This window comes from Myxine glutinosa, chromosome 10, assembly GCF_964187855.1.
Source record: "Myxine glutinosa chromosome 10, kmMyxGlut1.1, whole genome shotgun sequence".
Taxonomy (NCBI): Eukaryota; Metazoa; Chordata; class Myxini; order Myxiniformes; family Myxinidae; genus Myxine; species Myxine glutinosa.
Window position 1 is genome coordinate 74,394,658 of NC_136270.1, and position 26,862 is coordinate 74,421,519.

Sequence of the window (26,862 nt, forward strand, 5' to 3'; positions counted from 1 at the left end):
TTCATAACGTTGAGATATCGTGATATCGTGTCGAGATATATCTATCTATCCCAATGGTGAAGAATTTAAAAAAACATTCTCGTATCGGGATCTTCACCAAAATGGAATTAATTTGTCCTCGTCACACACCCAACCTGCACACTAAGTTTCGTCCGAATCCGTCCATAACTTTGTTAGATTTCCCGCTGACAGATAAACAGACAAGCAGGGGTGAAAACAACCTCTCTCCGTTTCTCTACAGTTTTGTCATAAAAAGCACAATTAAGTTATCCCAAAGTTTTATTTATGTTGTATAATCTGCTGTTAACATTACGATACATCAAAATATAATATTAACTACACACCAAAATCTATCCATCAAAATTTTTGTTGTGTCATTATCAGCAACAGTGTACAGGGATGGAAAAACAAACACTGTCAATCCTTGCCTTCAGACATTTCCATTTAGGCGACAACTTGGTCCATCTCACTTCCATTTGTGCCGGGACAATTCTTTCCTTAAGTTTCATTCAAGTCCCATTGTGCACCCGCAATCAAATTTCCACCAATCCAGTAAATTTGTGTTTTCTGTGGGGACTTAACAGTTCCTGCATTTTGTTGAACACCGAATACCCCAGTAGCCAGCACATCGGAAACAGCTCCAATATCGTGGCAGGCCAGAATATGATTGATGCCCCATTAGACTGTGTTCGGCTGCTGCATCTTTTAGATCTTCAAAAGTTCCTGGTTATCTTGATAGACTGTGTCCTGATAGACCAAAGATCCCGTGGACCCTCAACTACCTCCGGGTTTTGTCCAGTCATATCGGGCTGTCCACGGTTTTCAAGAGGACATTGTAATGGCGGTCATCCTCAGTGAGCAACACCACTTCAGACTGAAGAGTTCCATTATGTTCTGGGTAGAAAACCTCAAACTCTTCCGAGTTGAGCTTGTACAGACGAAAAACATGCAGGACCAACCCCAAGGTGTGACCGAGTAAACACATCTCTACCTAAATGGGGAACAGGAAAGGAAGGGTACGATAAAGTTGCTACAATAACATATGACAATAATAGCAAGTAGAACAGAATGGTGAGAAGGGGTAGGGGGAAGGAGGACAAAATGGTAGTGCTGGGGGTAAGAGAGGGATGACCATTTCAGGTGTCATCTAAACGTCAACCTTAATAATGATAATAGCAATAATAAAACTAAAAATAATAATAATAATGTCAAAGGCTTACCTGCTCCAAGCCACCTGAACTTCCAACATGCATCAGATGATTGAAAAAGAAGTCACGAGGACAGCTTGAGGTTTCACGAGCGAACAAAAGACAAGCAAAAAGGGGGATATCTTCAGCACGTTGTTGCCTCCCGTAAAGGTTCACTGCTGTGTTCAGCATCAGAAGCTTCATGGCTTCATAAAGCCGCCACTCGTTTTTGCCGAGATCGCTCAAAAAAGCTCTACAGTCATCTTTATCATGAACTTGCCACTTTTGTAGCTGGAAATATCACACCACACAAAAATAACATTATAAATTGTCCTCAAGGGATAAAGTATGACATGCAGAGGCATCAACTGTTCAGTAGCATTAGGAGGGGGAGAATGGGAGGCCACAAATATGGAGAAGGTTCCATATCCGTATAACATCAAGTGCATGCCAAGGGTTATTTTGCATCTCTGCAATCCTTTTTCATGGTGGCTCTGTTAGTCTTTTGTGCAGCGTTAAATAAACGAGTGTAATTGGGACATAAAGTTCAATGTGCAGAAAATGTAAAATTGCGAGAACTGCAGATGAAAAACAAACTGAAGTTTTTATATTGTATAATAAAACCAAGTGTCTAAGTTTTCATTCCGAGGTCACTCAACCTACAGTCGTTCAGGGAAACTTTGGGCAAAATGTTACGTGAGACGCATTGCTAACAACGCACCTCGGCAAGAAGATTCACGAGGCAGATCTGAAGTTCAGCGAGAGCGTTGGTGTTCTGGTTGCGTTGGGGAAAATGCCAGTGGTCAATCCAATGACAGCCCACCTGTTTGAGGTATTGTGGAATCTAAGGGAGTTCAACAAAGGTAGCAAGTGATCTTAAGAAGACTGCAGCACCTTTGTATTCATGTTCCAGATTATTTAAAATGGTGAACATCCGTGAGAATGCATACCGACTTTGCACCTATAAATATAAACAAGTCACTAAACACAACATGCCATAGTGCAGATGAACTCTGAGGTCAGGGGGTGAAATGGGAAGTGAAAGCATGGCCATGCGAGCTGTGGTGAAAAAATTGAAATGATAATTGCGTGAGGGGACCAGGAACAATCACGTTAAATAGAAACTCACCTGCAATGAATTACAGGTACACCTGTTTATACAGTGCAGACCAGATTATGTTTTCTAGCTTTGGCAAATGTATCTTGTTTATTTAGTCAACTGATAATATGATAGAGTTGTTGTTGTTATTGTTGTTTTTATTTTCTGTTTTGCTTGCTTCCTTTGGTGCAAATGTTTCTCATGTGTTTTCATCATCATCATAATAATTATTATTATACAGAAGTAAAAGGTAATCCTGTTAAACTTCCGATCATTCCATCGATGGGGTTTGTATATGTCCTACTTTGGGGATATACTTGATTCGATGGGGTTTGTATACTACTCGACATACAACAACAACAACAACATGCATTTTAAAGGCCATTTTCCCTACTAGAGCAGGGGTTAGCCTTGCGGTCCCCATGACAATCTTCTCCATTTTGCCCTATTTTCTGCATCTCTCCTTGTTAACCCCCTTGCCCGCATTTCTTCTTCCACCATCTTTAGCCAAGTCTTTCTCGGTCTTCCCCGTCTTCTACTTCCTTCTACATTCATTTCCATCACTCTTCTCAACCAGTCACTTTCATCCTTCCTCAACACATGACCAAACCATCTCAACCTGTTCCTCTTCACAGCATCAATCACAGGCTCTATTCCCATCATCTTTTGCAATTCATCATTTGTCTTCCTCTCTCTCAACGATACTCCGCACATCCGTCGAACCATTCGCATTTCCACCCTTTCCAACCTTCGTTGCTGCTCTACGTTCATTACCCGTCTCTCGCTCCCATAAATCATAACACTTCTCACACATGCAGCATACACCTTTCCCTTCAGCTTCAACGACACTCCCCTCCTCATCAGCACGCCACTCAGTTCCCGAAACTTCTTCCATGCACATCTCACTCGAGCAACCGTTGCCGAGTCTGATCCACCTTCTCCATTCAGCATGTCTCCGAGGTAGCAAAATGTTTTCACACCTTCCAGCTTCACGCCATCTCCAAGATCCAACTCAACATTTCCTCCATCTGCAGCTCCCTCTGTGCACACCTTACATTTGAATGTAGCTGCCACACTGGTTAATGACCCTCTCAGGCCACTACATTTTTGATGAACCCACTCAGCGCACATTGTACACTGAATGGAGTTCACTCCAACACCCTTCCTACACACAGCACAGGGCCACTTCCCAGTTCTTTCCACCTCACCACATGCTTTATCACTTGCCATCACCTTCGTCTTTCCGATATTCACCTTCAGATCTTTTGTCTCCATACATTCCTTCCACGTGTTCATCTTTTCCTTCAGTCCATCCATACTTTCCGCAATCAACACCAGATCATCTGCATACAACAACTCCCATGGTAAACCCTCCTTTACGTTCTGAGCCAGCACCTCCATCACAGCTACAAATAGTAGTGGACTTAGTACCGACCCCTGATGCACTCCCACCTTCACCTCAAACTCACCACTGTTCCCGTCCTTCGTCCTTACAGCTGTGCGCGCTCTTTTGTACATTGCCATCACTACTCTGATCAACCATTCCTCCACTCCTAACTTCTTCAATGCCCATGTCAATACTTTGCGTGGAATCCAATCGAATGCTTTCTCCAGATCAACAAACCCAAGAAACAACTTCTTCCTCTTCTCCATGTACTTCTCCTGCAACTGCCTCACAATGAAAAGCGTGTGACACAAATTGACACTACACTACTTGACATAAATTGAACATAATTTATTGTGAGGTGTGCATGTTTGTTGGGAAATCAGGGTAACATTGGATGAGAGGAGGACCAATATTTAAAACAAACGGTCCAACCTGCTCTTAAATAATTGAAGTGATGGTGTAGTTACCACTAACTGAGGAAGGCTATTCCATTTCTCAGTTACTCCTTGAATGAAACAGTTCTTTTGTAAAGCTGTATAACTCCTCCCCTTAAACAACTTCAGAGTATGGCCTCTAGTTGCATGATAAATCGCTGGGACAAAGAAGTGATCAGGATCCATGGCTACTAAGCCTTTGATGATCTTGTAAACTTCAATCATGTCTCCTCGTTGTCGCCTGTAGTGAAGGGAGAACTTGCCCCGTTGTCTGAGTCTTTCCTGATAAGCAAGTTGACCGAGTTCTGGTACAAGCTTTGTCGCTCTCCGTTGCACCCTCTCTATCTTATCTGCGTCTGCGTCTGCTTTAAATCTTGGATGCCAAATTACATTTCCATATTCTAGGAGAGGACGGACCATGGAATTGAAGAGGAGTGGGAAAGTTTCCTTGGTGAAGCTGGAAAAAGTCGTCTTGATAAGACCCAACATCTGATTGGCCTTGTTGACAGATACAGCTACATGCCTGTGGAAAGTTAGCTCGTCTATAATAAAAGTTCATATTAAGGGGCGCCAATTTGAGTCATACAGCTGCATGAAGAAGTAAATGTATTTTATTTGTCAGATGTAGGGCGCCCTTTATATGAACTTTTCTAGAGCATTACTTGGTTCCTCCTCAGAACACAAGGGTAGTCCAGCATACACATGAGATTTTTTGAATGCCCCTTATTTTGTGTTGTTTGGCATTTTCTACAAGCTATGGAATGTCCCTTCTTTTCTATACTTTGCCACATGGCACAAACCCTTGTATAAAGGGGCTTCTTCCAAGCCCATGCCATTTTACCCAATAATTTGTATTTGTGCTTGGTTGTCCTGCGAACAAATGTCACATGATGTATCTATCGCTTCTACCTTATGAAGTTGTGATTCCATCCAAATCAATTTATCTTCATTAAATTGTGAGTCCTTCATGACATCAACTTTACTATTTTCCTGGTCCATTCTGCATACTGACTTGCTGTTTTCCTTACAATTCCGAGTTTGAGTCTTGCCTACCACAACCTCACCACGCCTTATGACAAGTAATTCAAGATAATTCATGTTTTACTTAGTACGTAATTCACGCCAATTCATTAATAAATCATTCATAAATCATATTTTCAGGTCCAGAATAAAGTTATTCACACCTTTTTTTGCATGAGATGGCTTTCACTTGCTCAGGGTCTTGAGGGGTTAAAGTGTCAAGTTTTGAGGGTTGAATGGGGACGTAAAGGTCTTGAGGGTCTAAAGTTAAATCTCCAAGAAGTCTTGGGTTTTAATGGTCTGAATGTCTGATGGGTCTAAAGTCAAAGGTCTGTAACGGTATAAAAGGTCTAAAGGATCGAAAAGGTCCAAATGTCTCAAAGGTAGGTTTCAATAGTATGTAATTAACATGACACCACATGACCAGTTGGGTAACAACATGGCGCCTATTGTTAAGTTCGCTGAATCCCAGTGTTCTATGGCTTTGAGTTATTGCAAGATCACTGCGGAATTACGATTATGTTTAACTTGGGTGGAATGCAGAATCTGGTAACATGCATGGGCGGTGGGTGGGAATCAATGACTTTAGCATCAACACCATCAAATAAAAATTCTGCAACAATTGAACCACTACTTTATAGGAAATATTAGACAAAAAAAACCCCTCATGAAGAATCACAAGCTGACTTTCTCACCTTTGTGATGCTAGCATCCAAGGAATTCAGAAGAGGAATTTTGCACTGCAGTGCCTGATAAAGGGTGGCACGCAAGGCGCAGTAATTGTCCCCGCGTACACTCCGCATGCCTTGGTAGCCAAGATTTACAAGTTTCCTATAAGCCTGCAAAATAAAGATTGTGCACAGATGACATGCAACTTGGTAAAGTTAGCTTTTTTGGTTATTGCTGCATTGTAGTGGAACAAAAACGATTGCTATGCAAAACAAAGAGGCATGCTAAACACAAATAACCTGCAAATATTTGATGCAAACACTTGAAATTAACCTCAACAGTACCTATTAAACCATAACCGTACCAAAATTCCACCGAAGAAAAAACAACTTGGTACTTGAAATGCATCTATCTACTTATCTATCTATCGCGCCTTCAGAAAGTATTGTTACGTTTGTGGGCGTAGGGATGAAATACCATAGTGCAGGTAGAACTGTGTAGGGTAGCATGGACCGTGGACGTGTCGGAGACATTTTAATGTATATAAGCAGGGAAAACTGAGCTTAAGAGTGTTTACGTGTCACCACACGGAGGGTGGTTTTGTGTTAGTTAAATAAGGCTTAAAGATAATTCCCAGTATAATTGCCTCCTGTGATTTTCCCTTATGTTTTTTTTTTTACATTCCCTCAGCCAGCCAAGCAATCGGGTCCCCTTTAACCAACAACACCGACAAGCCGACAGAAACCCAGCACATTTTCACCATCGCGCTAAACTCCGCCCCACCACCGCTGACGTAATCCGAACATTCCCAACGAGACTAAACTCCACCTCAAAGGGATCGTAACTGACAGGCCACGCTCCGAGCTTCGTCATTGGTCAGGGAGAGATGGAATGATTCGGCAGGGCTCGGGCGGTTGGTCGGGTTGAGGGGTGAGGGGGGGAGGGAGGGGTGGGGGAGGGAAGGTGGTGACGTCAGAGCAGGCAGCCCGAGTTGGTTAAGGAAGAGGAAAGAAGAAGAATCGCTCTTTCGACTTGGTCGCACTCACGAACGGCTGCATTTCGTGCCATATGCATGGGTGGAGTGAGCTTTGGAGCCTTGGTGGAGCTGGTATGGAAAAAGAGCGGTGTGGGCCATTTCAATCGTGAGGAGGGGGTGTTGACGGTGGGTTGTGGGACTCGTGGAGCTCCGGATGGAGTGGAGAGCACAAGAGAACCGCCTGCACGAATTACCCAATGTTGGTGGCGCGGTGGAGGAGCGAATCGGCACCATCTTGATCGACTCAACGCGCGGTCCTTTCGCCGACCTACGGGACCCCGTTCAATGACCACTAGGCGTCCAAAAGTCTGCGTTGAAGCCAAAGCTGAGTGTCGGCCGTCTAACAATCCAGTTATTTTTCTTTTATCTTTCCCCAGTGTGTCCGTATTTGAATCAGCGTGTGGAGGGTCCCTCATGTAGAACTATAGTTATTTTTTTTACCTCAACTTTAATTTTTATTGCTTTACAATTATTTATAACAAGCGTTACGCCTAGGTCCCCCGTTGGGGAAGTGATGTGAGTTGACAAAGTGGAAGACGCAGAAAACATGCCATGATATGATATTTCGCTCACAAGGCTCAGACATACATGGCGGCGGCCATCTTGGATTTTGACGTGGCGACCCAATTTTCAATAGCGTTCATCCTTATGCAGAGATACACCCACACACCAGATTAGAAGTTGGTACTTCGCTTATTTTTCAAGATATTCCGCTCACAAGGTTCAGACATACATGGCGGCGGCCATCTTGGATTTTGACGTGGCGACCCAATTTTCAATAGGGTTTTCCTTATGCCTAGATACACCCACACCAGATTAGAAGTTGGTACTTCGCTTATTTTTCAAGATATTCAGCTCACAATGTTCAGACATACATGGCGGCGGCCATCTTGGATTTTGACGTGGGTTGCACGCACACACCAAATTCGAATGCGGTCCTTCGCTTATGCACGCATGCACGCCCGCACGCACGCATGGACGCATGGACGGACACACGGACGGAGGGGAAAACCATAGTCCCCCTTTCGCTCCGCGGTGCGACGGGGGACAATAAGCCTATTATTTGTTGCATTTCATTGTCGTATTGTTGCTTTTCCTTGTCTCGTTTCTGTGTTTGTGGGTTCGAGGAATAAACCCCGTGGCTTTTGTCTGTGAAGACAAGCACATTGGTCCCATCCCGCGCGTGCCAAAAAGTACCACCAATTTTCGGCTTATTCGCCTCTGAGTTAAAACGGTTGGCTATCTGCCGCCCGTGATCTTAAACACCGGCGACACGACAGTATTTACATCATTGACTTTTTCACATTTTGTTGTGTTATATCCAGAATTTAAAATGGATTTAATTTGAGATTTTTGACAGTAATCTACCCATAATGTCAAAGTGGAATTTCTTTTTAGAATTTTTTTTTACAAATTAATTAAAAATTCAATACAGAAATATCTAATTTACATAAGTGTTCAACCCCTGAGTCAATACTTCATAGAAGCCTCTTTGGCAGCGATTACAGCTTCGAGTCTTCGTGGGTATGCCCATCAGCTTTGCACATCCGAATTTGGGGAGTTTCTCTCATTCTTCCTTGCAGATTTGCTCAAGCTCTGTCAAGTTGGATGGGGAGTGTCGGTGAACAGCAAGCTTAATGTCTTTCCACAGATTCTTAATGGGATTCATGTCTGAACTTTGGCAATGCCACTCAATGACTTTCATGTTCTTGTTCTGAAGCCATTGTAGTATTGCTTTGGCTGTATGCTTGGGGTAATTGTCCTGTTGGAATGTTAATCTTCACCGCAGTCTAAGGTCTTTTGCACTCTGAAGCAGGTTCTCCTCAAGGATTTGCCTAAATTTGGCTCAATTCATTGTTCCCTATATCCTTACAAGTCTCCCAGTCCCTGCTGCTGAAAAGCATCCCCGTAGCATGATGCTGCCACCACCATGCTTCACGGTAAGGATGGCGTTAGATTGGTGATTACCTGTGCCTGGTTTTCACCAGACATAGCGCTTTGCATTTAGGCCAAAGAGTTCAATTTTTATCCTATCAGACCACTATTTTTTTTCTCCTCATGTGCCTTTTTGCAAACTCCAGACATGCTGTTATGTGCCTTTTTCTCAGGAGTGGCTTCTGTCTGGCCACTCTCCCATAAAGCCGAGATTCTTGTAGAGTGGTCATTGGGTTCTTGTTCACCTCCCTGACCAAGGTCCTTCTTGCCCGGTTGCACAGAATGGTCTGACAGCAATGGGCAGAGAAGGGACAGCATTGGTAAAATGGGGGGTTGAGGGTTTAAGCTTGGGTGGGGATGGGGGGGTGAAGACTTAGGGAGGGGGCTTTTGGAAATGGAGTTTGAAGAGGGGAGTTGAGGACTTGTAGAAGAAAGGTGGATGCAAGGACATAGAGTTGGAAGAGGGGGTTTGAAGACTTGGGGTGAGGGCTTGAGGCTGGGAGGGGGAGTTGATGACTTAGTCACATTTTAAATGAAACTGCATTTCCGTGGTTTCATACTTTTGGGGACGAATTCGCTTACAACAGCCCGGTGGAACAGTGTTATCTGCTGGTCTTAAATATGACAATAAAAAACCTTTTGAAAAGAGCATTTCTTGCAGCATACACTCACTTTAGGGTTTAACAATTATGAAAACCGACAAGCGTGGTGTACTTGACAGGTCAACCGAGAGCTCGACCCCAAAAAACTAGAACTATATGAAATAAGGAGTTTTCAAAAGCCAAATTTCCAAAGATGTTATCACAACACCAAAGTGAGGCAATAAAACAGTACCTGTCTCATTTGAATGGTCTTCTCTGTGCAACCCTTCCATTCTTTTTCAGCATAAACCCTCAAATCTGTTTCACCTCCTATGCTTTCCCTGGCTGTGTACACACAAAGTACAGAATATATTGTCAATGACCTCTCAACACCACGATTGGATGTAAAAATGAAAAGCTTTTTAGAGAAATGAGAAAAAAGTCAAACATAGTTATTGACAGCTTCTCAAGACTATAAATGATGCTAAAATACACAAAATGAAAACACATCACAGGTATTACTGCTATAAACCTTTATCGTCAACAAATTGCAGAATCATCATACAAGCTTACAAAATATTAACAAAACGTCAACACTTCATTTACAAATCGCATAATTATCAACGACAATAATATACTTGATATGAAAGGTGAAAAGAATAAGAGGAATCACCTGTGACATCTTCACTTTGGTACAAGTCCCTGAAAAACAAAGTTGACCATTACAGAGATGCTAACCCCCCAGCAAGTGTTTGCTGAATGTGTCACAGAATTGAGAGGCATTTCAGAAGATGAACTCTTTTCATGTCAAGAGTCATACAAATAAATACACATTCCATTTTGTATTAGCAAACTTCCCATACACAGCAACCAGGTACAAGTCTTAACCCTCTCTGGACTGGACTGGTGGGGTTGTTATGGGGGCACAATGCCTGCCTACCCAACTAAAGTTTGTGTTAACTTCCAAACCACCGCTGATTCACCATTCACAGCTCATCTGTTGCTGATGTGCGGCTGATCAAAATAGTCCAGCCCAGATAGGGTTAAAGCACGAGTGATGGCAACAAAATAATATACAAGTACTGTATAAATAAGACCTCCGGGTGTGTACCCTGGTTAGAATAGGTGTACCGTATCCCTGCGTGTCGTAAGAGGCGACTAAGAGGGTTGGCGTCAGGAAGGGCATCCGGCCATAAAAACATTGCCTCAAAAAGAGAACCATGACAATTACAACTACATATGGGCAGGGTACAGCCCGAAGTGGAGATCGGTTTCTGAGGATTGGGACATGGAATGTGGGGACAATGACAGGGAGATCAGGAGAAGTGGTGGAAGTATTGGTCAGAAGAAGAGTGGACATATGTTGTGTGCAAGAGATGAGATGGAAGGGAAGTGGTGTGAGAATGGTGAAGGGCAGGCAGGGACAGAAATACAAGTTTGTGTGGCATGGGTTCCCAGAGGGCATGAATGGTGTTGGTGTCCTGTTTTCTGAGGAGTTTGTAGACAGTGTGGTGAGTGTGACTAGAGTGAGTGATAGGTTGATGATGGTGAAAATGATTATTGGAAAGCTCTTGGTGAACGTCATCTCGGGATATGCTCCGCAGGTTGGTCGGAGCGATGAAGAGAAGGACAAGTTCTGGAGTGCGATAGAGAAGCTGATGGAAAACGTGAAAGATGAGGAAGTTGTTGTGGAAGGAGGAGACCTAAATGGACATGTGGGAAGGAGTATGGATGGTTTTGACGGAGTTCATGGGGGTTACGGATATGGTGTGAGAAATGGAGAAGGTGAAAGGATGTTGGAGTTTGCTGATGGAGCTGATTTGTTGATTTGTAATACTCAGTTCCAGAAAGAGGATAATAAGCTTGTTACATACACGTCAAGTGGGTCGACGACAACCGTTGACTACCTGATGGTGCGTAGGCGAGATAGGGGGCACCTCCGGGACACAAAGGTGATCCCGGGGGAGGAGGCTGTTTCACAGCACCACTTGGTTGTCTGCGACATAGCGTGAAAGGTGCGAGGAGAGCTCGGCGGGTAAAGTACCAACCGACAATGAAGGTGTGGAGGTTGAAAGAGGTGACAGTAAGGGAAGCATTAAAAGAGAGGCTGAGTAGGGTAGAGGATGATGTGGTTGAGCTTGAACATGGTTGGATGTCAATGAAAGATAGTCTGTTGGGAGCCGTTGGTGAGGTATGTGGATGGACAAAAGGACCACCGAGGCACTCGGAAACATGGTGGTGGGATGATGAAGTTGGAAAGAGGATTGACGAGAAGAGGAAGAAGTTCAAGGAGTGGCAGAAGGCAAAGGGTACGGTAGCAGAAAAAGCAGAGCATGAAAGTTATAAGGCAGCCAAGAAGGCTGCAAAGAAAGAGGTAGCAAAGGCGCAGGAGGCATGTAGGAAAATGTTCAGAGAACGCTTGGATTCGGAAGAGTTTCAGAGAGCGGTATTCAGGATTGCAAAGCAGATAACGAAAGAGAGGTGTGATGTGATGGGGGTGAGTTGCTTGAAGGATGAAGTGGGACAAATCGTTGTGGACCCAAATGGAATTAAAGGAAGATGGAAAAGATATATGGAAATGCTGTTGAATACAGAGAATGAATGGGATGGCAACATAGAGAGTAACCCAGTTTTAGGACCGGCAGAGAAGATAACTGAGAAGGAAGTTGAGGAAGCGATAAAAGCAATGAAGAGTAGAAAAGCGGGAGGGCCGACGGGAGTTGTGGGAGATATGTTGAAGGCAACAGGAAGTTAGGGTGTGAAGAGAATGACAGAGATCTGTAATCTGGTGGTGAAAGAAGGCCACATTCCAGTGGATTGGGAACCGAGTACCCTTGTCCCTCTATACAAGGGGAAAGGTGACCCTCTGGATAGTGGCTCGTACCGAGCGATAAAGTTATTGGAGCATGGAATGAAGGTATTGGAAAGGGTGTTGGAGAGGAGGATAAGGAAGAAGGTGAAGATCGACGAAATGCAGTTTGGATTTATGCCAGGAAGGAGAATGACAGACGCACTCTTTATTGTGAGGCAGTTGCAGGAGAAGTACATGGAGAAGAGGAAGAAGTTGTTTCTTGGGTTTGTTGATCTGGAGAAAGCATTCGATAGGGTTCCACGCAAAGTATTGACATGGGCATTGAGGAAGTTAGGAGTGGAGGAATGGTTGATCAGAGTAGTGATGGCAATGTACAAAAGAGCGTGCACACCTGTAAGGACGAAGGACAGGAACAGTGGTGAGTTTGAGGTGAAGGTGGGAGTGCATCAGGGGTCGGTACTAAGTCCACTACGATTTGTAGCTGTGATGGAGGTGCTGGCTCAGAACATAAAGGAGGGTTTACCGCGGGAGTTGTTGTGTGCAGATGATCTGGTGTCGGGCTTGAGCCCCCTCCCCCCCCCCCCCCCCAAAGTTGGTATTTGCTCTCTTCTCCGAAATTACAGACACAATCTCAATGAAACTTGAGTACAACCTTCATCACCCATGATGCATCAACGTTTGTTCAGGGCATTAAAAAAAAATCAAAAAGAAAATCAAGGTTTAAGGGGGTGTGTGGCGGTTTTGACCCCACCCCAAAAATAGGTTTTATGCTATCTTCTCCGAAACTGCACATACAATTTCGATGAAACTTGATCACAAACTTGATCATCCGTGATGAAGCAAAGTTTGTTCACGGCAATAGGAAAATTGGGGTCTATGGGGCTCTACGGGGAGTGGGAGGAGTTACTCATCAAAATAGGTATTTTTGTTAGTTCGTTTAAAGTCTTATGATTATGTTAATACGATTCCACATGCTGCCCTGTCTTCGAGCAATCATTGAAATTGGTTTACAATACCATGATGCTGTTTAAGATGCCTTTAGTCGGTGGAGTATACTGCATTATTATACAAGGTGAGCACCCAGGGGTATTGCCCCTATTTTTACTTTACAGGGGCAGGAAAAAAAAAAAAAAAAAAAAAAGATTACGAAGAAAAAGAAGATTAGAAAGAAGAAAAAGGTGGGAGGGAAGAAAGATTACTTGTGAATGTCTGATTCTAGATTAAATATATTTTCATAGATCTTGCATATCATGTTCATAAAACAACATATTAAAGATGTGGGAATGAGTTTCAAAAAGTTTTGCTCGTCCATACACACACGTAATCCAGCCGCTCAAGCTCCTTCTCCTTCTGCGAAACTTCCTCCTTGTTTACAGTGAAATTGTCCTTGGGCTGTTCCCTGCAGATTCCCCAGACCACAAAAAATGTTGATAAAGTTACTGGCTACTACCAGTCAAATACACCAACGACAAAAATTAAGTCAACATCAGTTTTTCATTATTATTTTCCAAAATATCCATTTCCATTACATTTGGTGATGATGATACATTCTGGTTTGTCTTTCAGTTCCTTCCCACCTGACATAATACTATGGCTCACACTACCATGTAATATATTGTTGCGGATCTCAAACGTCGGCCTGCCCCTTATCAAGGGGGGATGAATCCCCTTGTCTTTTATCTAGCCAACGCGATCCGGGGCTATGACGTTCGTTCTGGACGACGATAAATAGGGTTGTAAGCCGAATTCTTATTACCTAATTACTAACGCCGGCCATGAAGCAAGGAAATAACCCCGCCCGAACCACGGTTTTAGATGGGAATGCCGAGCGGTAGCGAGACATGCATAATGGTGGTCTGTCTCCTGTTGGTTGGGTCCGTCCGGCATTTTCGATTCTGGGGAGGAGGCATACTTGGGCCGAGGTTCAAGGCGCCATCCCGGCGCGGAGCCTTTCGGTCTCCACGATGACCCAACCTCCCCCGGTCGGAGCACCGCGCCCACCAGGGGGCGAAGGTCTGACCTGGCCTTTCTCCCCTCAAACCGTGCTGTTCGCCTTTACGACGCGGCACTGACCACATAGGGCGGAACCCGGCCCGAATCGTGCACGCTGCCGCGGCAACGATCCCCGCCGGCTCCCGCAGCACACAAAGCGCACCACGCCCCGAGAGCTCGTGTCGGCTATACGTCGGCCTAAACGCTGCCCCGGTCTGCGTCGATGCTTGAGTCGCATTCTCACATCCACACGCAACCCTTGCTACACTCACAAAACGCGGCGCTACAGCGCCTCCCATACATTCCCTGCATTCTATTACTGCACTCGCTCTCTGGGCACTCTTTTCTTACACTCTCACTTTAGGGCCACCAAACAGCCCAATATACCACTCAGGCGCACCCACGCCGCTCGCACACTTCCTTACTACACATCCTCTCGCACACCTTGGCGCACTCATTCTATTCGCACACTCTGTTACACACTTCTCTGTTACACACTCCGCAACACACCTTTCTTCCCCACACTCCTCTCGTGCGCTCTCCCCCGTTACGTACTCCGTAACCACCACAGGTGTGCACTCTATTGTACACCCAATCACCCGCTCCGGTGTGCATCCCCGCACACTCTCCACAACCATCGCACACTCTGTATCACACTCCGTTCCACACTTCTCACATACACTCCGTTATACATTCTTCTTCACACTCTGTAACACACTTCCTTACTACACATCCTCGGGGGGGCGTCCTCCCCGCTTCTTCCCCCTTCCAACTCTCACCTCCATCTCCCCCAACCTTCTGCCTCGCTCTTCCCCCTCCTCAAATAACACCTCATTGTGCCTCACCCAATCACCATCAAACCTTTTGTCCACCCCATCCTTCCCTTTCTCCGAGCTATTCTGAAATCTGACACACCTTCAACAGCTCTCCCTACCTCTTCCACCTCTTCCACATCTTACCCTACCCCTCCTCCCCCCTGTTCTGTATCTGATGCTCCCCCTTCCTCTTCATTAACGGTATGGACCTCAAACATCCGGGGCCTTCGTTCAAACTTAACTGATCTCTCCATACAGGTTGCTTCTGTCAAACCAGACGTGATCTGCTTAACAGAAACTTTCCTCCTTTATGATGTCTGATTCCTTAGTATCTCTCCCGGGCTACTCCTTCCTCCGGTATGATAGACCTGAGCCTCGTCCTGGAGGCGGGGTTGCTATCTTTATCAAAAACTCTCTTCCTCACTCGCCCTCCACTACCCTCTCTCCACCTCACCCCCAGGAATACCTTTGGCTATGGCTTCCCCTTCGCTCCCACCTTTTGTTCATATGTGTGTTGTACCGTCCACCAAACAGTGATGACTCCATCTACATCTCGCTGTCTGATAATATGGACCAACTTCTATCTACTCATCCCAACTCTCTCTTCCTCATATGTGGTGATTTCAACTGTCATCCTGCCAGTTGGCTGGGTGTGGGTACCTCTCTCACCAGCCATGGCTCCTCAGCAAAGGACTTCTGCGACTCACTGGGACTGACACAATCTGTCAATTTCCCGACCCGTATCTCAGTCAACGGAACATCTTCTCTTCTGGACTTGGTTATGACTAACTTCCCTGAAAATGTCTGCTGCTCTTCTTCTGCTCCAATCGGATCATCTGATCATGTCCTTGTTAAAGTGGACATCTCTCTGACCATCCTCAGGGAGCCTGCTCAGCATCGACGAGTCTGGCATTTCACTCAGGCCAACTGGCACGGTCTTCAAGCAGCCATCAATCATCTGGACTGGTCTCCCATCTCTACCACCTCTGACATCAACTCATCCTGGGAATTCTTCCAAAGTAAATTGCTCTCTCTCATGCACAGATTTATCCCATCTCGTCTTCAGTTGTCATACCCTTCCTCCCGTCCATGGTACACGGCATCTTGTGGTGAGGCTGTTGCCCAGAAACAACTTGCCTTCGTCTCCTGGAAAGCAAATCCAACGGAAGGAAATCTCATTTCCTTTCACAAAGCCCGAAACAAGTGTGTGTCCACCCTCAGGAGAGCCAGGAAACAATATCTCTCCGTTCTCAAGACCGAACTCTCTTATCTGTCTCCCTCTTCCAAATCCTGGTGGCGTCTGGTCAAATCCGTTTCTGGTGTTTGTTCCCCCTCCATCCCCTCCCTTACCTCAAACGGCTACACAGCTGACTCCGCACGTGAAAAAGCTGAATGCCTCAACTCTGTGTTTGCCTCTAAATCTTGTGTCCCAAACCCATCCCTCTCTGTACCCACCATACCCAGTCGTACCCTGCTGCTCCTGGACTCCGTGTCCTTTCCTCCTGACAAGGTGGAAAAGTTTCTGTCAACCCTCGACTCTGATTCTGCAACTGGACCCGACGGCATCAGCCCACGGGTCCTAAAATCCTGCTCTGCTGCTCTATCTCACCCTCTCTCTGTTCTCTTCACCCTCTCTTTTGCTCAAGGTCAACTGCCATCTGCTTGGAAATCAGCCAACATCACCGCTTTGCACAAAAAAGGTGCAAAAACAGATCCTAGCAACTACAGACCAATCAGCCTTCTCCCAATTATCAGCAAAGTCATGGAATCCATCATTGCTTCGGATATGAAATCTTTCCTCTTCTCCAATGGCTTGATCTCTGATCATCAATTTGGTTTCAGACCAGGTCACTCTACTCTGGACATGCTGCTTCTGCTGTCTCAACAATGGATGGAGGTCCTCAATGCCAAACAGGAAATTAGAGCTGTCTCCCTCGACATATCACGTGCCTTCGACACGGTCTGGCACCCCGCTCTGCTCACCAAACTCTCCTCCTTTGCTCTCCATGGAAATCTCCACGCATGGCTGGCGGACTTCCTCTCTAGTCGTCATCAACGTGTGGCCCTGAATGGGTTTCTCTCATCTCCTCTTCCCGTTCAGGCTGGAGTTCCCCAAGGCAGTGTTCTGGGCCCCGTGCTTTTTCTGGTCTTCATCAATGATCTCTCTGACTCTCTTGAAAATCCTCTCTATCTCTTTGCTGATGACTCCACTCTCTGCCGCTCCATTCCTCTTCCCTCAGATCGGCAGTCTGCAGCCTCCTCACTCTCTGAAGACTTGGACAAAATCACAGACTGGTCAAACAAGTGGAAGATGTCTTTCAATCCTGACACATCTCACACTCTTACTATGTCTCTCCGAAAAGATCGACTGGACAACCCTCCCATCTACTTTCTCAACAATCCTCTCCAAGAAGTTCTGTCGCTCAAGCTTTTGGGTCTCACTATCTGCCATGATCTTTCTTGGGAAAACCACATTTCCATGCTGGTCTCCAAAGCCAGTCGCCGACTGGGCATCCTCCGTCGTGCGAAGTCCTTCCTCGGCACAGCTGAGCTCCTCACCACATACAAGGCTTTCATCTGCAGCTCAATGGAATACTGTTCTCCCCTATGGGCCGGTGCTCCTGCCTCACACCTAGCTCGGCTTCACGCTGTTGAAACCAAAGCTTTCAGAATTATTGGAATCTCCTGCGATGAAGCTATCTCTGAGGGCCTTTCACTCACTCACCGCAGGCAGGTAGGTGGTCTTTCTGTCTTCTACCGACTCCTCTCCGGCCTTGCACCCCCAGCTCTCTCTGTGCTCTGTCCCCCAAATATTCCTACAGGTCGCACAAGATCTGCCAGCAACCCTCTGATGGTTAAACTGCCGAAATCTCGGCTCTCTGCTCACCTTCACTCTTTCATTCCTCTTTTCTCCCGCCTCTGGAACAAACTCCCTCACTCCCTTCAATCCCACTCCTCCCTCCAGGTCTTTAAAACAGCTGTTCATCACCATCTCTTATCTTCCCCCATCCAAAACCTTGATCTTTTCTACCCCCGCTAATTCACCCCAGATCCACCTTGTTTGAAATTCCAACTTCTTTCCTGGAAGTCCTGGCAGTGTCCATATGTTTTATACCTCTCCCACCGCCCCCTTCCCATGCCCCCCCCCAAAGCCCTCGCCCTCTCTCAGATCTCTCGATGTCTCCATGTCTCTCGGTCCCTGCTCTCAAATGTTGTGTTTGTGTCCTTCCCCCCCTCTCCCCATCTTGTCTACCGCTCCCGATGTTATATGTTTTATGTGTCGGTTTGTCTTTCTGTGTGATTAATGTTCGCTCTTTCACGAGCCTCGATCTTGTATACAAAAAAACAACAACAACAAAAAAAAAACACACACGCGCTCCGGCGCCGTTCGCACACGCGCGCCATTCACTCTCGTGCAGCGCACCACGGACCTTCCACAAGTGCCCGGGTGACGTCGGGATCCCAAGCGCGCGAAAAGTATTTTCGCGCCAAACACTTTCGCGCCATACATTTTCGCGCCATACACAATCCTGCTTACCTTCGGGACCCTTTTCCGCAGCAGCGCCTGCAAATTCTCATTGGGGTTAGACAGCACGACATCACGATGCGAATGCAGACCTTGAGTACATTCCATCTTTTCCTCCCGCGATTGATTTTCTAAGTCTGCCGTCTCTTCAGCCCCAATTTCCACCATTTATTTTATTTCAACTTCTTTTTCCTCGACGACCGCCGGTGCTAATAAAATAAAATTTTCTAATTCGGCGGCCGTCGGCTTTTCCACACCCCGTGTCACGATTTCTACCCCGGTCCACCCGGCTGTGCTTGGCTCAACCTCGCTTTCCCCGCGTTCCTCAAGTCACGCTACCTCGTCGCGTACCAATGTGCCTTTCCCGCTCGACCTGCGGTCTATGTCTTTCCCCATCTTTTTTATTTGGCCACCTATTCTGTTACCACACCCTTTTAACCCGTCTTTCATCCCTTTCATTCGATTCTCTTGGGTGCCCATCCTGTTTTCCAACCCCACTAACCCCTCGTTCATTTCTCCCATTTGGCCACCCACGTCCTTCAATTGGCCCCCCAATTTGCTTTCTAATCCCCCCAATTTGATTTCCCAATTGCTCTCCCATTTTGTTTTCCAAATTACTTAACCCGTCTTTCAATCCCCCAATTTGATTTCCCAATTGCTCTCCCTGAGCTTTCGTCTCGTCCTTTTGGGTGTCTAATTTGCCATTTATTTTATTTATTTCATTCATGAGCTGCGCCATGAAGGCTTGCATGTCTACCCCTCCCCCCCCACTTGTGCAGCGGGCGCGGCCCTCGTCGCCATGTGCGAGGCGCCGCCATTTTCTTCCCCTGCTACCTCTGCTGCTGCACCCTCATCAATCGTATCCTCCATTTCTCCCAATTCTTCCCGGGGGTCCTGGGTTGACTCTAATTCCTCCTCTATCTCCTCATTTACCCCCACCGGCATCCAACCGCCTTGGCTATCCATTGCACGATTTAATTTGGTTGTTCAATAAAATTTAGGCCGCTCGTAATTTTGAGTGCGTTAGGCGCACTTCGGGTCCAATCCCACTCCCCGACACCAATTGTTGCGGCGAATATGCACAACTGGTGTCCAAAATTGTCTAAAAAATTTAGTTCCAGGTTCCAAATCCCCACTCCTGACTACCAATTGTTGCGGATCTCCAAACATTGGCCTCCCCCTTATCAAGGGGGGATTAATCCCCTTGTCTTTTATCTAGCCGACGTGATCCGGGGCTATGACGTTCCTTCCGGACGGCGTTAAATAGGGTTGTAAGCCGAATTCTTATTACCTAATTACTAACGCCGGCCATAAAGCAAGGAAATAACCCCGCCCGAACCACGGTTTTAGATGGGAATGCCGAGCGGTAGCGAGCCGCGATTCGGGCCGTTAACAGGAACTAACCCGATTGGAGCGGTTCCTAATCGTGCCACGTTTACCCAATGGAGAAATCACTAAAACGGTCGAATCAAGAGGAAAAAGGAAGAGCAAAGGATTTATTAATTATTTACACAGGAAGGAGGAGAAGTACAGAATACACAGTGCAGCCTTAATAACAGTCTTATACTTATTCCCAGACACGGGCCCGTTCGCACTCAGACTCACACGGGGGTTGTAGATGGTCGGGTTGATGGTCCAAAGGATCGCGTCCACAGCTCGCTCCGGTCCCCGACTCGTACCACGAAGACGATGGTAGACGGCAGGCGAGCTCTCCGCGTGTCGTTGGCGCGGATCGGACAATTATCGGGGGGATCGGTAAGCTGGGCGATTAAACTGGCGTGGCCGCGTACGTAATAGATATACCGGCGCTTTATCGCGTTCCCAGTATAGTTCAATACAATGCGCCGCTTTCACAAGTCCTCTGCAATGCGCCGCTCCAGCAATGCTTTCACAACGACGAATCCTTTAACACAGGGCGCTCTCCCAATGAGTCCTCGCAGTTCTCTCAATGCTCATCAGTCTCCTGATACCAGACCTTTGACGCAGTCCAACAAGAGTCCTTCTACAATTCGCAACGCCAGCCAGTCCTTCCAACAAAGCGCCTCTCCCAATAGTCCTTCACCGTCCTTATCACGCGAGTCCTCTGGTAAGTCCTGTGGAAGGGCTTTGCGTGCGCGATTATATAGCGCTGCCCAGCAAACCCTCTCGAATCTGCCCGACGCGCTCTCACAACGCCCCTTAGGCCATGCCCACGGAGCCCTGGTTGGTTGTTGGGGTCTTACCGGCTCCGCCCTTGACGTCTGCTTGACGTGGCCACACCCCCAACCTCACGCTCCGCCCCTTTTCCAGGCCTTACCTCGTGGCATCTGGGCTGGTTTGAGCGAAAACCCAAGAGCAGCAAATGCTGCTGGCAAGCAAGGTGCATTAGCCGAATCGGGGCGCGGGATGGATGCTGCCCAACGAGGTAGATTTGGAGGGTGGGCCGTAAAATGAACGGGGCCTACTCTTATTTATTTATTTTACACAACGCAGGTATCACTAATGGAAATGTCCTTATCTCACATATACTATGAAATAACTAACGTTCTAAGGTGGCCTACGTGTTGCATGTGGACTAACTATGGGGGAAAAACCTTTAACCATTATTAATCAAATATGTACACTTCTCAGAACCGCAACAATATTGTTGTGGTTTTTAGAACCCTCCACTTTGTAAATATTTGTAATATTCCCTTATAAATAATCCCCTGTAAATACTCCCATTTTTGGTGTAAAGGTCAAAGGTCGCACCCTAGTTAGGTCATATTGCAACACTTAGGACACCATAGATTCTTCTTTAGTTATTTCATTAGTATGTGTTCTAGTTAAGGATCTGTTCCCAATAGTTGAATCAGCATTGCATTAATCAAATAACCTAGTCCCCTTCAATGACCCCCAATCTCTCTCTCTCTCTCTCTCTCCAAAGTGCCAGTAGCACCTACAGACGGGGCTTGTCCTTCCCAATGCTCACGTGATCTTATTAGCAGCGTTCGCTGCATTGTGCCGTCGTCGCTGTCTTAGCGCTGGCTCCAAACGCCATTGAACACGAGGTCGGCTCGAGGAAAGAAGGGGCGGAGCCATGGGAAGAGGTGTGGCCTCATCCACGAGCCGTCGAGGGTGGAGCCAGTGAGCCCTCGCTGACCAACCAGGGCTGAGGTGAGCTCGTGAGTGGGCGTAGCCCTATGAAGGCGGCATGATTTCAACGCGCGATGATATAAGCGCGAGCGCCAAGCCCTTTGACGGACTGCGCCGGGGGATGCTGATCGTAACGGACTGCGCGAGGGGAGGTCATTGTGAACGAACTGTGCGGGGAGCACTCGATTGATTGTCACTGCATTGAGCGATCTGCGCAAGGGTACCCTCTGAGACGAACGCTGGGCGAGAGAGAGTTGGCACGAGGATTATGTACGCGGCATCCCAGTCCCTCGCATAATTATAAGGTCCGGTCGCGCGCCAACGACACGCGAAGCTGCCTGCCATTCTTCGTGGTGGATCCGGAGCCTGGACCGGACCCCATCGCCTGGACCTTTCATCTGTGCTATTCCCCATTCGTGTGAGTGTGTTTGTACTGTCCTGGGCGTGTGATAAAATAAGAATGTTTAAGGATTGCCCTGTGTATCTGCTTCTTCCTCTTCCTGTACAGTCTTACCTTTCGTTTCTTCTTTGGTTTTGGTTTTGTACATAATTAATAAACCTGTGTTCTCCCTTCTTATTCTTTGGGTTTCCTCTCATCCGATCGCTTTGCGATTTCTCCATTGATATACGTGGCACGATTTGGCCAACGCTCAGGATCGGGTTAGTTTTATTGCTAACGGCTCGAGCTTCGGATTGCTAAACCGCTCGGCAATCTTCCATCTTGTCCGTGGCTCGAGCAGAAGTATCGACCTGCTTTGCGGAGAGGGGGGCAAAGGTATCTGGGAACCCGTTGACCAGTCACTCTGGTCAACGTCAACCCCGCAAAGGAGCGCGATATCTTCTAGGACTCGGACGGCCAGCTTAATAGACGAGGGGATTAAACCCCCCCTCGGTAAGGGGAGCGCCGTAATCCGAGATCCCCAACAATATATTATGTTTGTCATTTACTCTTAATAGCTTGGACTCCAAAAGAGATTGTTCTTGTAAAACAGAAAATGCTTGGAAAAAAAAATACACTTGAAAATTGAACTGTCTCAAACACTTTGTACAAATAAAGATACAAACATTATGATATTTTGGCAGCAAAACTTACAATCACTTCCAAAAGTAGATATACAGTTGCATTATCCAAAAAACATGCAAATGTAATGCAAACACACACAAGTTAAACCTACAGGTTTACTTTTCATTACATTTTTGTTGCACAACCTTGCACTGTAGAATCCCATCAGGCCAAACAGCTACATTATTCAAAGTACGTAATGGTCTTTGTATAAAAAAAATAAAAAATATACATAAAAAAAATAATGAATCTTACCACATCACAAGAGATATCAAAAGTAGCTCAGTTTGCTGAATACTAAAAAGTAAATGCAGAAAACATCGGAATTAATAAAATTTCCATAGCACCACAGTTTCCTTGCAACCAGGCACAGACTCTGTCTTTCACTCCCTGTCTGTCTCTGTCTCTGTCTGTTTGTCTGGCTCTCACATATACGCCTAGATTTAGTATACATTTATTAGTCCCCGACCGGTTTCACTGGAGGATACAATAGGTGTGCTCTCTGTCTGTCCATCCCACCTATGGTTTTTCCAGACGTTTGGCCCTTCCCTTTTAACATATTCAACTCAAACTTGGTACACGCCTTTATCATGATAGGTTACATAACAAGATGTTACATTATTGCAAAGTTTATTCTCTCTCTTGTTATTATTACTATTATTTTGCAATGTTTTAAGGTGTATGTGTGTGCGTATATATATATATTGTTGCGGAGATGAGAACTGTATTTTTTTTATTGTGTGCTGTATTATTGTTATTATTGTTTATTCTGCGCCCCCTGCCTCCGGAGCTGTGTAAAGGTGAAAGGGCATCCCATAATTAGTCCACAAGCATACACGTCAGCCAAGTAATAGAATACCCCTGTTGATAGTTATCTCTTATTCTGTGTTTTAGGGTAAGGCTGTGTCTCCCATTAATTGAAGTACTCCATTGCACCAGTGAAAGAGAATAGATCCCCTTTCATTCCCATCCCCAAAATCCCCATTCCTTTCACATCCCCTTTCGTCATTGCCGAGCCTCGATTGCCAATTACCTCCCCTCCAAAACCACCATTGAACATGTGCTCTCGTCGGAGAAGAAAGGCGTGCCCGCCCGTCGTCATCAAGGGCGGAGCCAGAGGGTCGCGCGACCAACCAGGGCCGAGGTGAGCACCCCGATGGGCGTGTCCTGAAGGCCGGCGGCTTAATCGCCGGAGGCGCTATAAAAGGCGCGCGCGCGAGTTGGTCGTGAAGAGAGGGTGGTGAGGAGTCAGTCAGTGGAGTCGGTGGTCAGTTGGTTGCGGTGAGGAGTCGGTGGTGGTGGTCAGTTGGTTGCGTTGGTTGCGGTGAGGAGTCGGTGGTAAAGAGTGAGTGGACCAAGAAAGAGTTGAGGGTTGGACCAGACGAGTCGGACAAGGCCTGGCAAAGCACGCGACGTCCACAGCAGCCACAACAGCAGCTTGGGGGCCTGAACGGCGGTTTGAGCAAGGCCGTGAAGGAACGGCGGTGGCTAAACGCGCAAGTTGTGCTGCAGGACCCCCTTGGACCTCCCTCTCCCTCCAGCCATCCACCTCCTGCCATTCCATCCTTCTTGTGTACGTGAGTTTGTTCTGTTTGTTCTGTCCTGGGTATTTAATTAAGTCTGTAGGTAAGCTAGTATTTGCACTGTGTCACCTGCGTCTTATGTGTTGTAAATAAACTTGATTGCTCCTTTTTGCTTGTGTGTGTACAATAAATCCAATTACTCTTCTGTCCGTCTTCTCGTTTTATTCCTTTTCTTCTTTGCATTCGTCGTTTTAGTCTTTTCCCTCATTGAGCAGCCGCGGTGCGATCCGGCCAACATTTGGGTGAAATCGGGTTCTAATCGGGGATCCTGTAACGGTCGCGGTTGGACCATCCGCTCGGCCCATCATACCATCTAAACCGCGATCAGTAACAATTGGTAGTCAGGAGTTGGGATTCGAACCTGGGACTAAATTTATTTAGCCCAAATTTTGGACACCAATTGTACTATTGGCCGTAACAATTGGTGTCTGGGAGTGAGATTTGGGGCCCGAACCAAATTTTTAAAACATCTAAAAAAAAAAAAAATTTGGTCAAAAGATGGAGCGGCTGAAATTTGTTTTGTTTTACAAAACCTGAACTTTGAAATCGCGCCATGGCTGGTCAAGGCGACGGGATGCCGGTGGGAGAGATAGACGGGGTAGAATCGACCCAGGACCTCGGGGAAATGTATGTGGATGAAAGAGAGGAGGAGAACATTGGCAATGTGGTTGAGGGGGTATCAGGCGCACAAAATGGCGCTCACGAGGTTTCAGGCGCGCAAAAAGGCGCCTCGCACGAGCGCGCAGTAGCCGAGCCCGCTGTATCAGCGGGCTTTAACATGCAGCCGTTTGACATGCAGCAGTTCATGGCACGGTTTAGCGAATACATGGCAGAGTCGAAGTGCGACAACGAAAAAAGAGCCAGGGAAATGGAGGAAATGGAAGACAGAAGGAGGGCTGATAGTGAGAAAATGGAAAACAGAATGGGGGAGCGACTAGGAAATCAAATCGGGGAGTTAGACAAGAAATTTGAGAAGTTAGACAATAATTTTGAGGGGTTAGACAACGGGATAAAAGAGGTGAAACATGGGTTAACGGGGGTGGAAAATAGAATGGCTGCCCAGGAGAATCAGATAGAGGGGATGAAAAATGGGTTAATGGGGCTAGAAAATAGGATGGAGGACAAATTGCGGGAAATAGGGGAGCAATCCGCCCGAGAAATTAAACAAATGGGAGAGCAGATAGAGGAGGTAAAAATCGGGGTAGAAACCAAATTGGATGCTCAGAGGGATGAATTGGAACAGATGAGGGTGGCATCTACAAAGGAGATGGAGGAGATGAAGGAGGAGATACGACGAGGTGTGAGTGAGGAGGTCTCGGGGCTACGCGAGGAGGTAAAGCGAGGTGAAAAGCGTATGGAGAAAGAGGTGAGGAATAATACGGCAAAGTTACAAGGGGGAATAGAAGATCTGACGGAGGAGGTGGAACAGCTGACAGAGGGACAGACGGAGTTAGTGGAGCAGGTTCAAAAGAACACTGCGGTACTAGGAGGGTTAAAGGCGACACAAAAAGAAATTAAAAACGAATTAATAGCGACACAGAGGCAATGTCAGATGGTACGTGAGGGACTGACAATGAGGGTGGACGAGGTGACAGAGATAATGGAGACAAAGGACCGGCAGGTGAGGATGCACATAGAGACGGTCACGGTAGCCTTAGAGGACGAACTTGAGGAGATGCACCGAGGAATAAAAGAGGTGAAGCAAAAGTTAAAGGAGGTGCTAGAAGAGGTGAGTGAAATTAAGAAGGGACGGACAGAAACTAAGAGGGAGATAAAGGAGGAAGTAATGGAATATGTACAAGGTCGGTGCTCAACTATGATGTGCTGCTCACTAACCAAATAAAGAGTTTGCAGGTGGCAAAAGAGGTGCGACGACGAGGTACGGAGGTGAGTGGCAATGTATATGATGTGAGGAAAGCTTCAGTCGGCTTGGGGATTGGTTTGGATCCGGGTGTTCGTGAAAGGCCGTTGGTGAAGTGTGCGACAGGTCTGGTGTGCGAAAAAAGGTGTGCGAGAATGTCCGACCATGGGGTGTGTGTGGAAAAAGTGCACGCCGAGGAGTGAGTGTGCTGTCGAGAGTGAGTCGGTCGTAGCGCGTGTGCGAGGGGGTACATGGAAGCGCGGTGTGGTAAGTGTTACGGAGGAAGTAACGAAAGAGTGTGCGCAAAAGGATGCGCGAGAAAGGTGTGTAACGGACGGGTGCATGGGGAAAGCGCATGCTGTCAAGAGTAAGGGAGAATGCACGCCTGTGGTGAGTGTTACAGAGGATGTAACGAGAAAGTGTACACCTGTGGTGAGTGTTACAGAGGGTGTAACGGGAGAGTGTGCGCAAGAGTGTGCACGAGAAAGGTGTGTAACGGACAGGTGCATGAGGAAAGAGTGCGCTGTCGAGAATGGAGGTGAAAGTAGCGAGAGTGACACGGAGCGTGAGTTGGTTGTGACAGGTGAGCGAGGATGTACACCTGGAATGGAAGGATGCACACCTGGAATGGTAGAGCGTGTGTGGGAATGCACACTTGAGTTGGTCGTGAGGCACGTGGTTGGGTGTGCGAGTGAAAGCACACCTGTGATGGTCACAGAAGAGGTGACCGAGGAAGGGGCGCGAAGAG

The 26,862-nt window shown here is 46.6% G+C and overlaps 1 protein-coding gene across 2 annotated transcripts in view; it reads right to left on the reverse strand.

Moving 5' to 3' along the window:
* Window positions 1-261: 261 nt before the first annotated feature.
* LOC137434087 (ubiquitin thioesterase otulin) overlaps window positions 262-26,862 on the reverse strand; it is a 60,405-nt gene continuing 33,804 nt past the window's right edge. Inside the window, exons 3-9 of one of the 2 annotated variants that reach the window (XM_068126746.2) lie at window positions 13,479-13,559; window positions 10,022-10,050; window positions 9,602-9,693; window positions 5,823-5,966; window positions 1,909-2,031; window positions 1,221-1,478; window positions 262-991 (exon numbers count right to left, since the gene is read on the reverse strand). In XM_068126746.2, the coding sequence (XP_067982847.1) occupies window positions 800-991; window positions 1,221-1,478; window positions 1,909-2,031; window positions 5,823-5,966; window positions 9,602-9,693; window positions 10,022-10,050; window positions 13,479-13,559 (919 nt within the window). In that variant the 3' untranslated portion in view covers window positions 262-799. The remainder of the gene's footprint in view (window positions 992-1,220; window positions 1,479-1,908; window positions 2,032-5,822; window positions 5,967-9,601; window positions 9,694-10,021; window positions 10,051-13,478; window positions 13,560-26,862) is intronic. The other variant, XM_068126747.2, reaches the window with a different exon arrangement.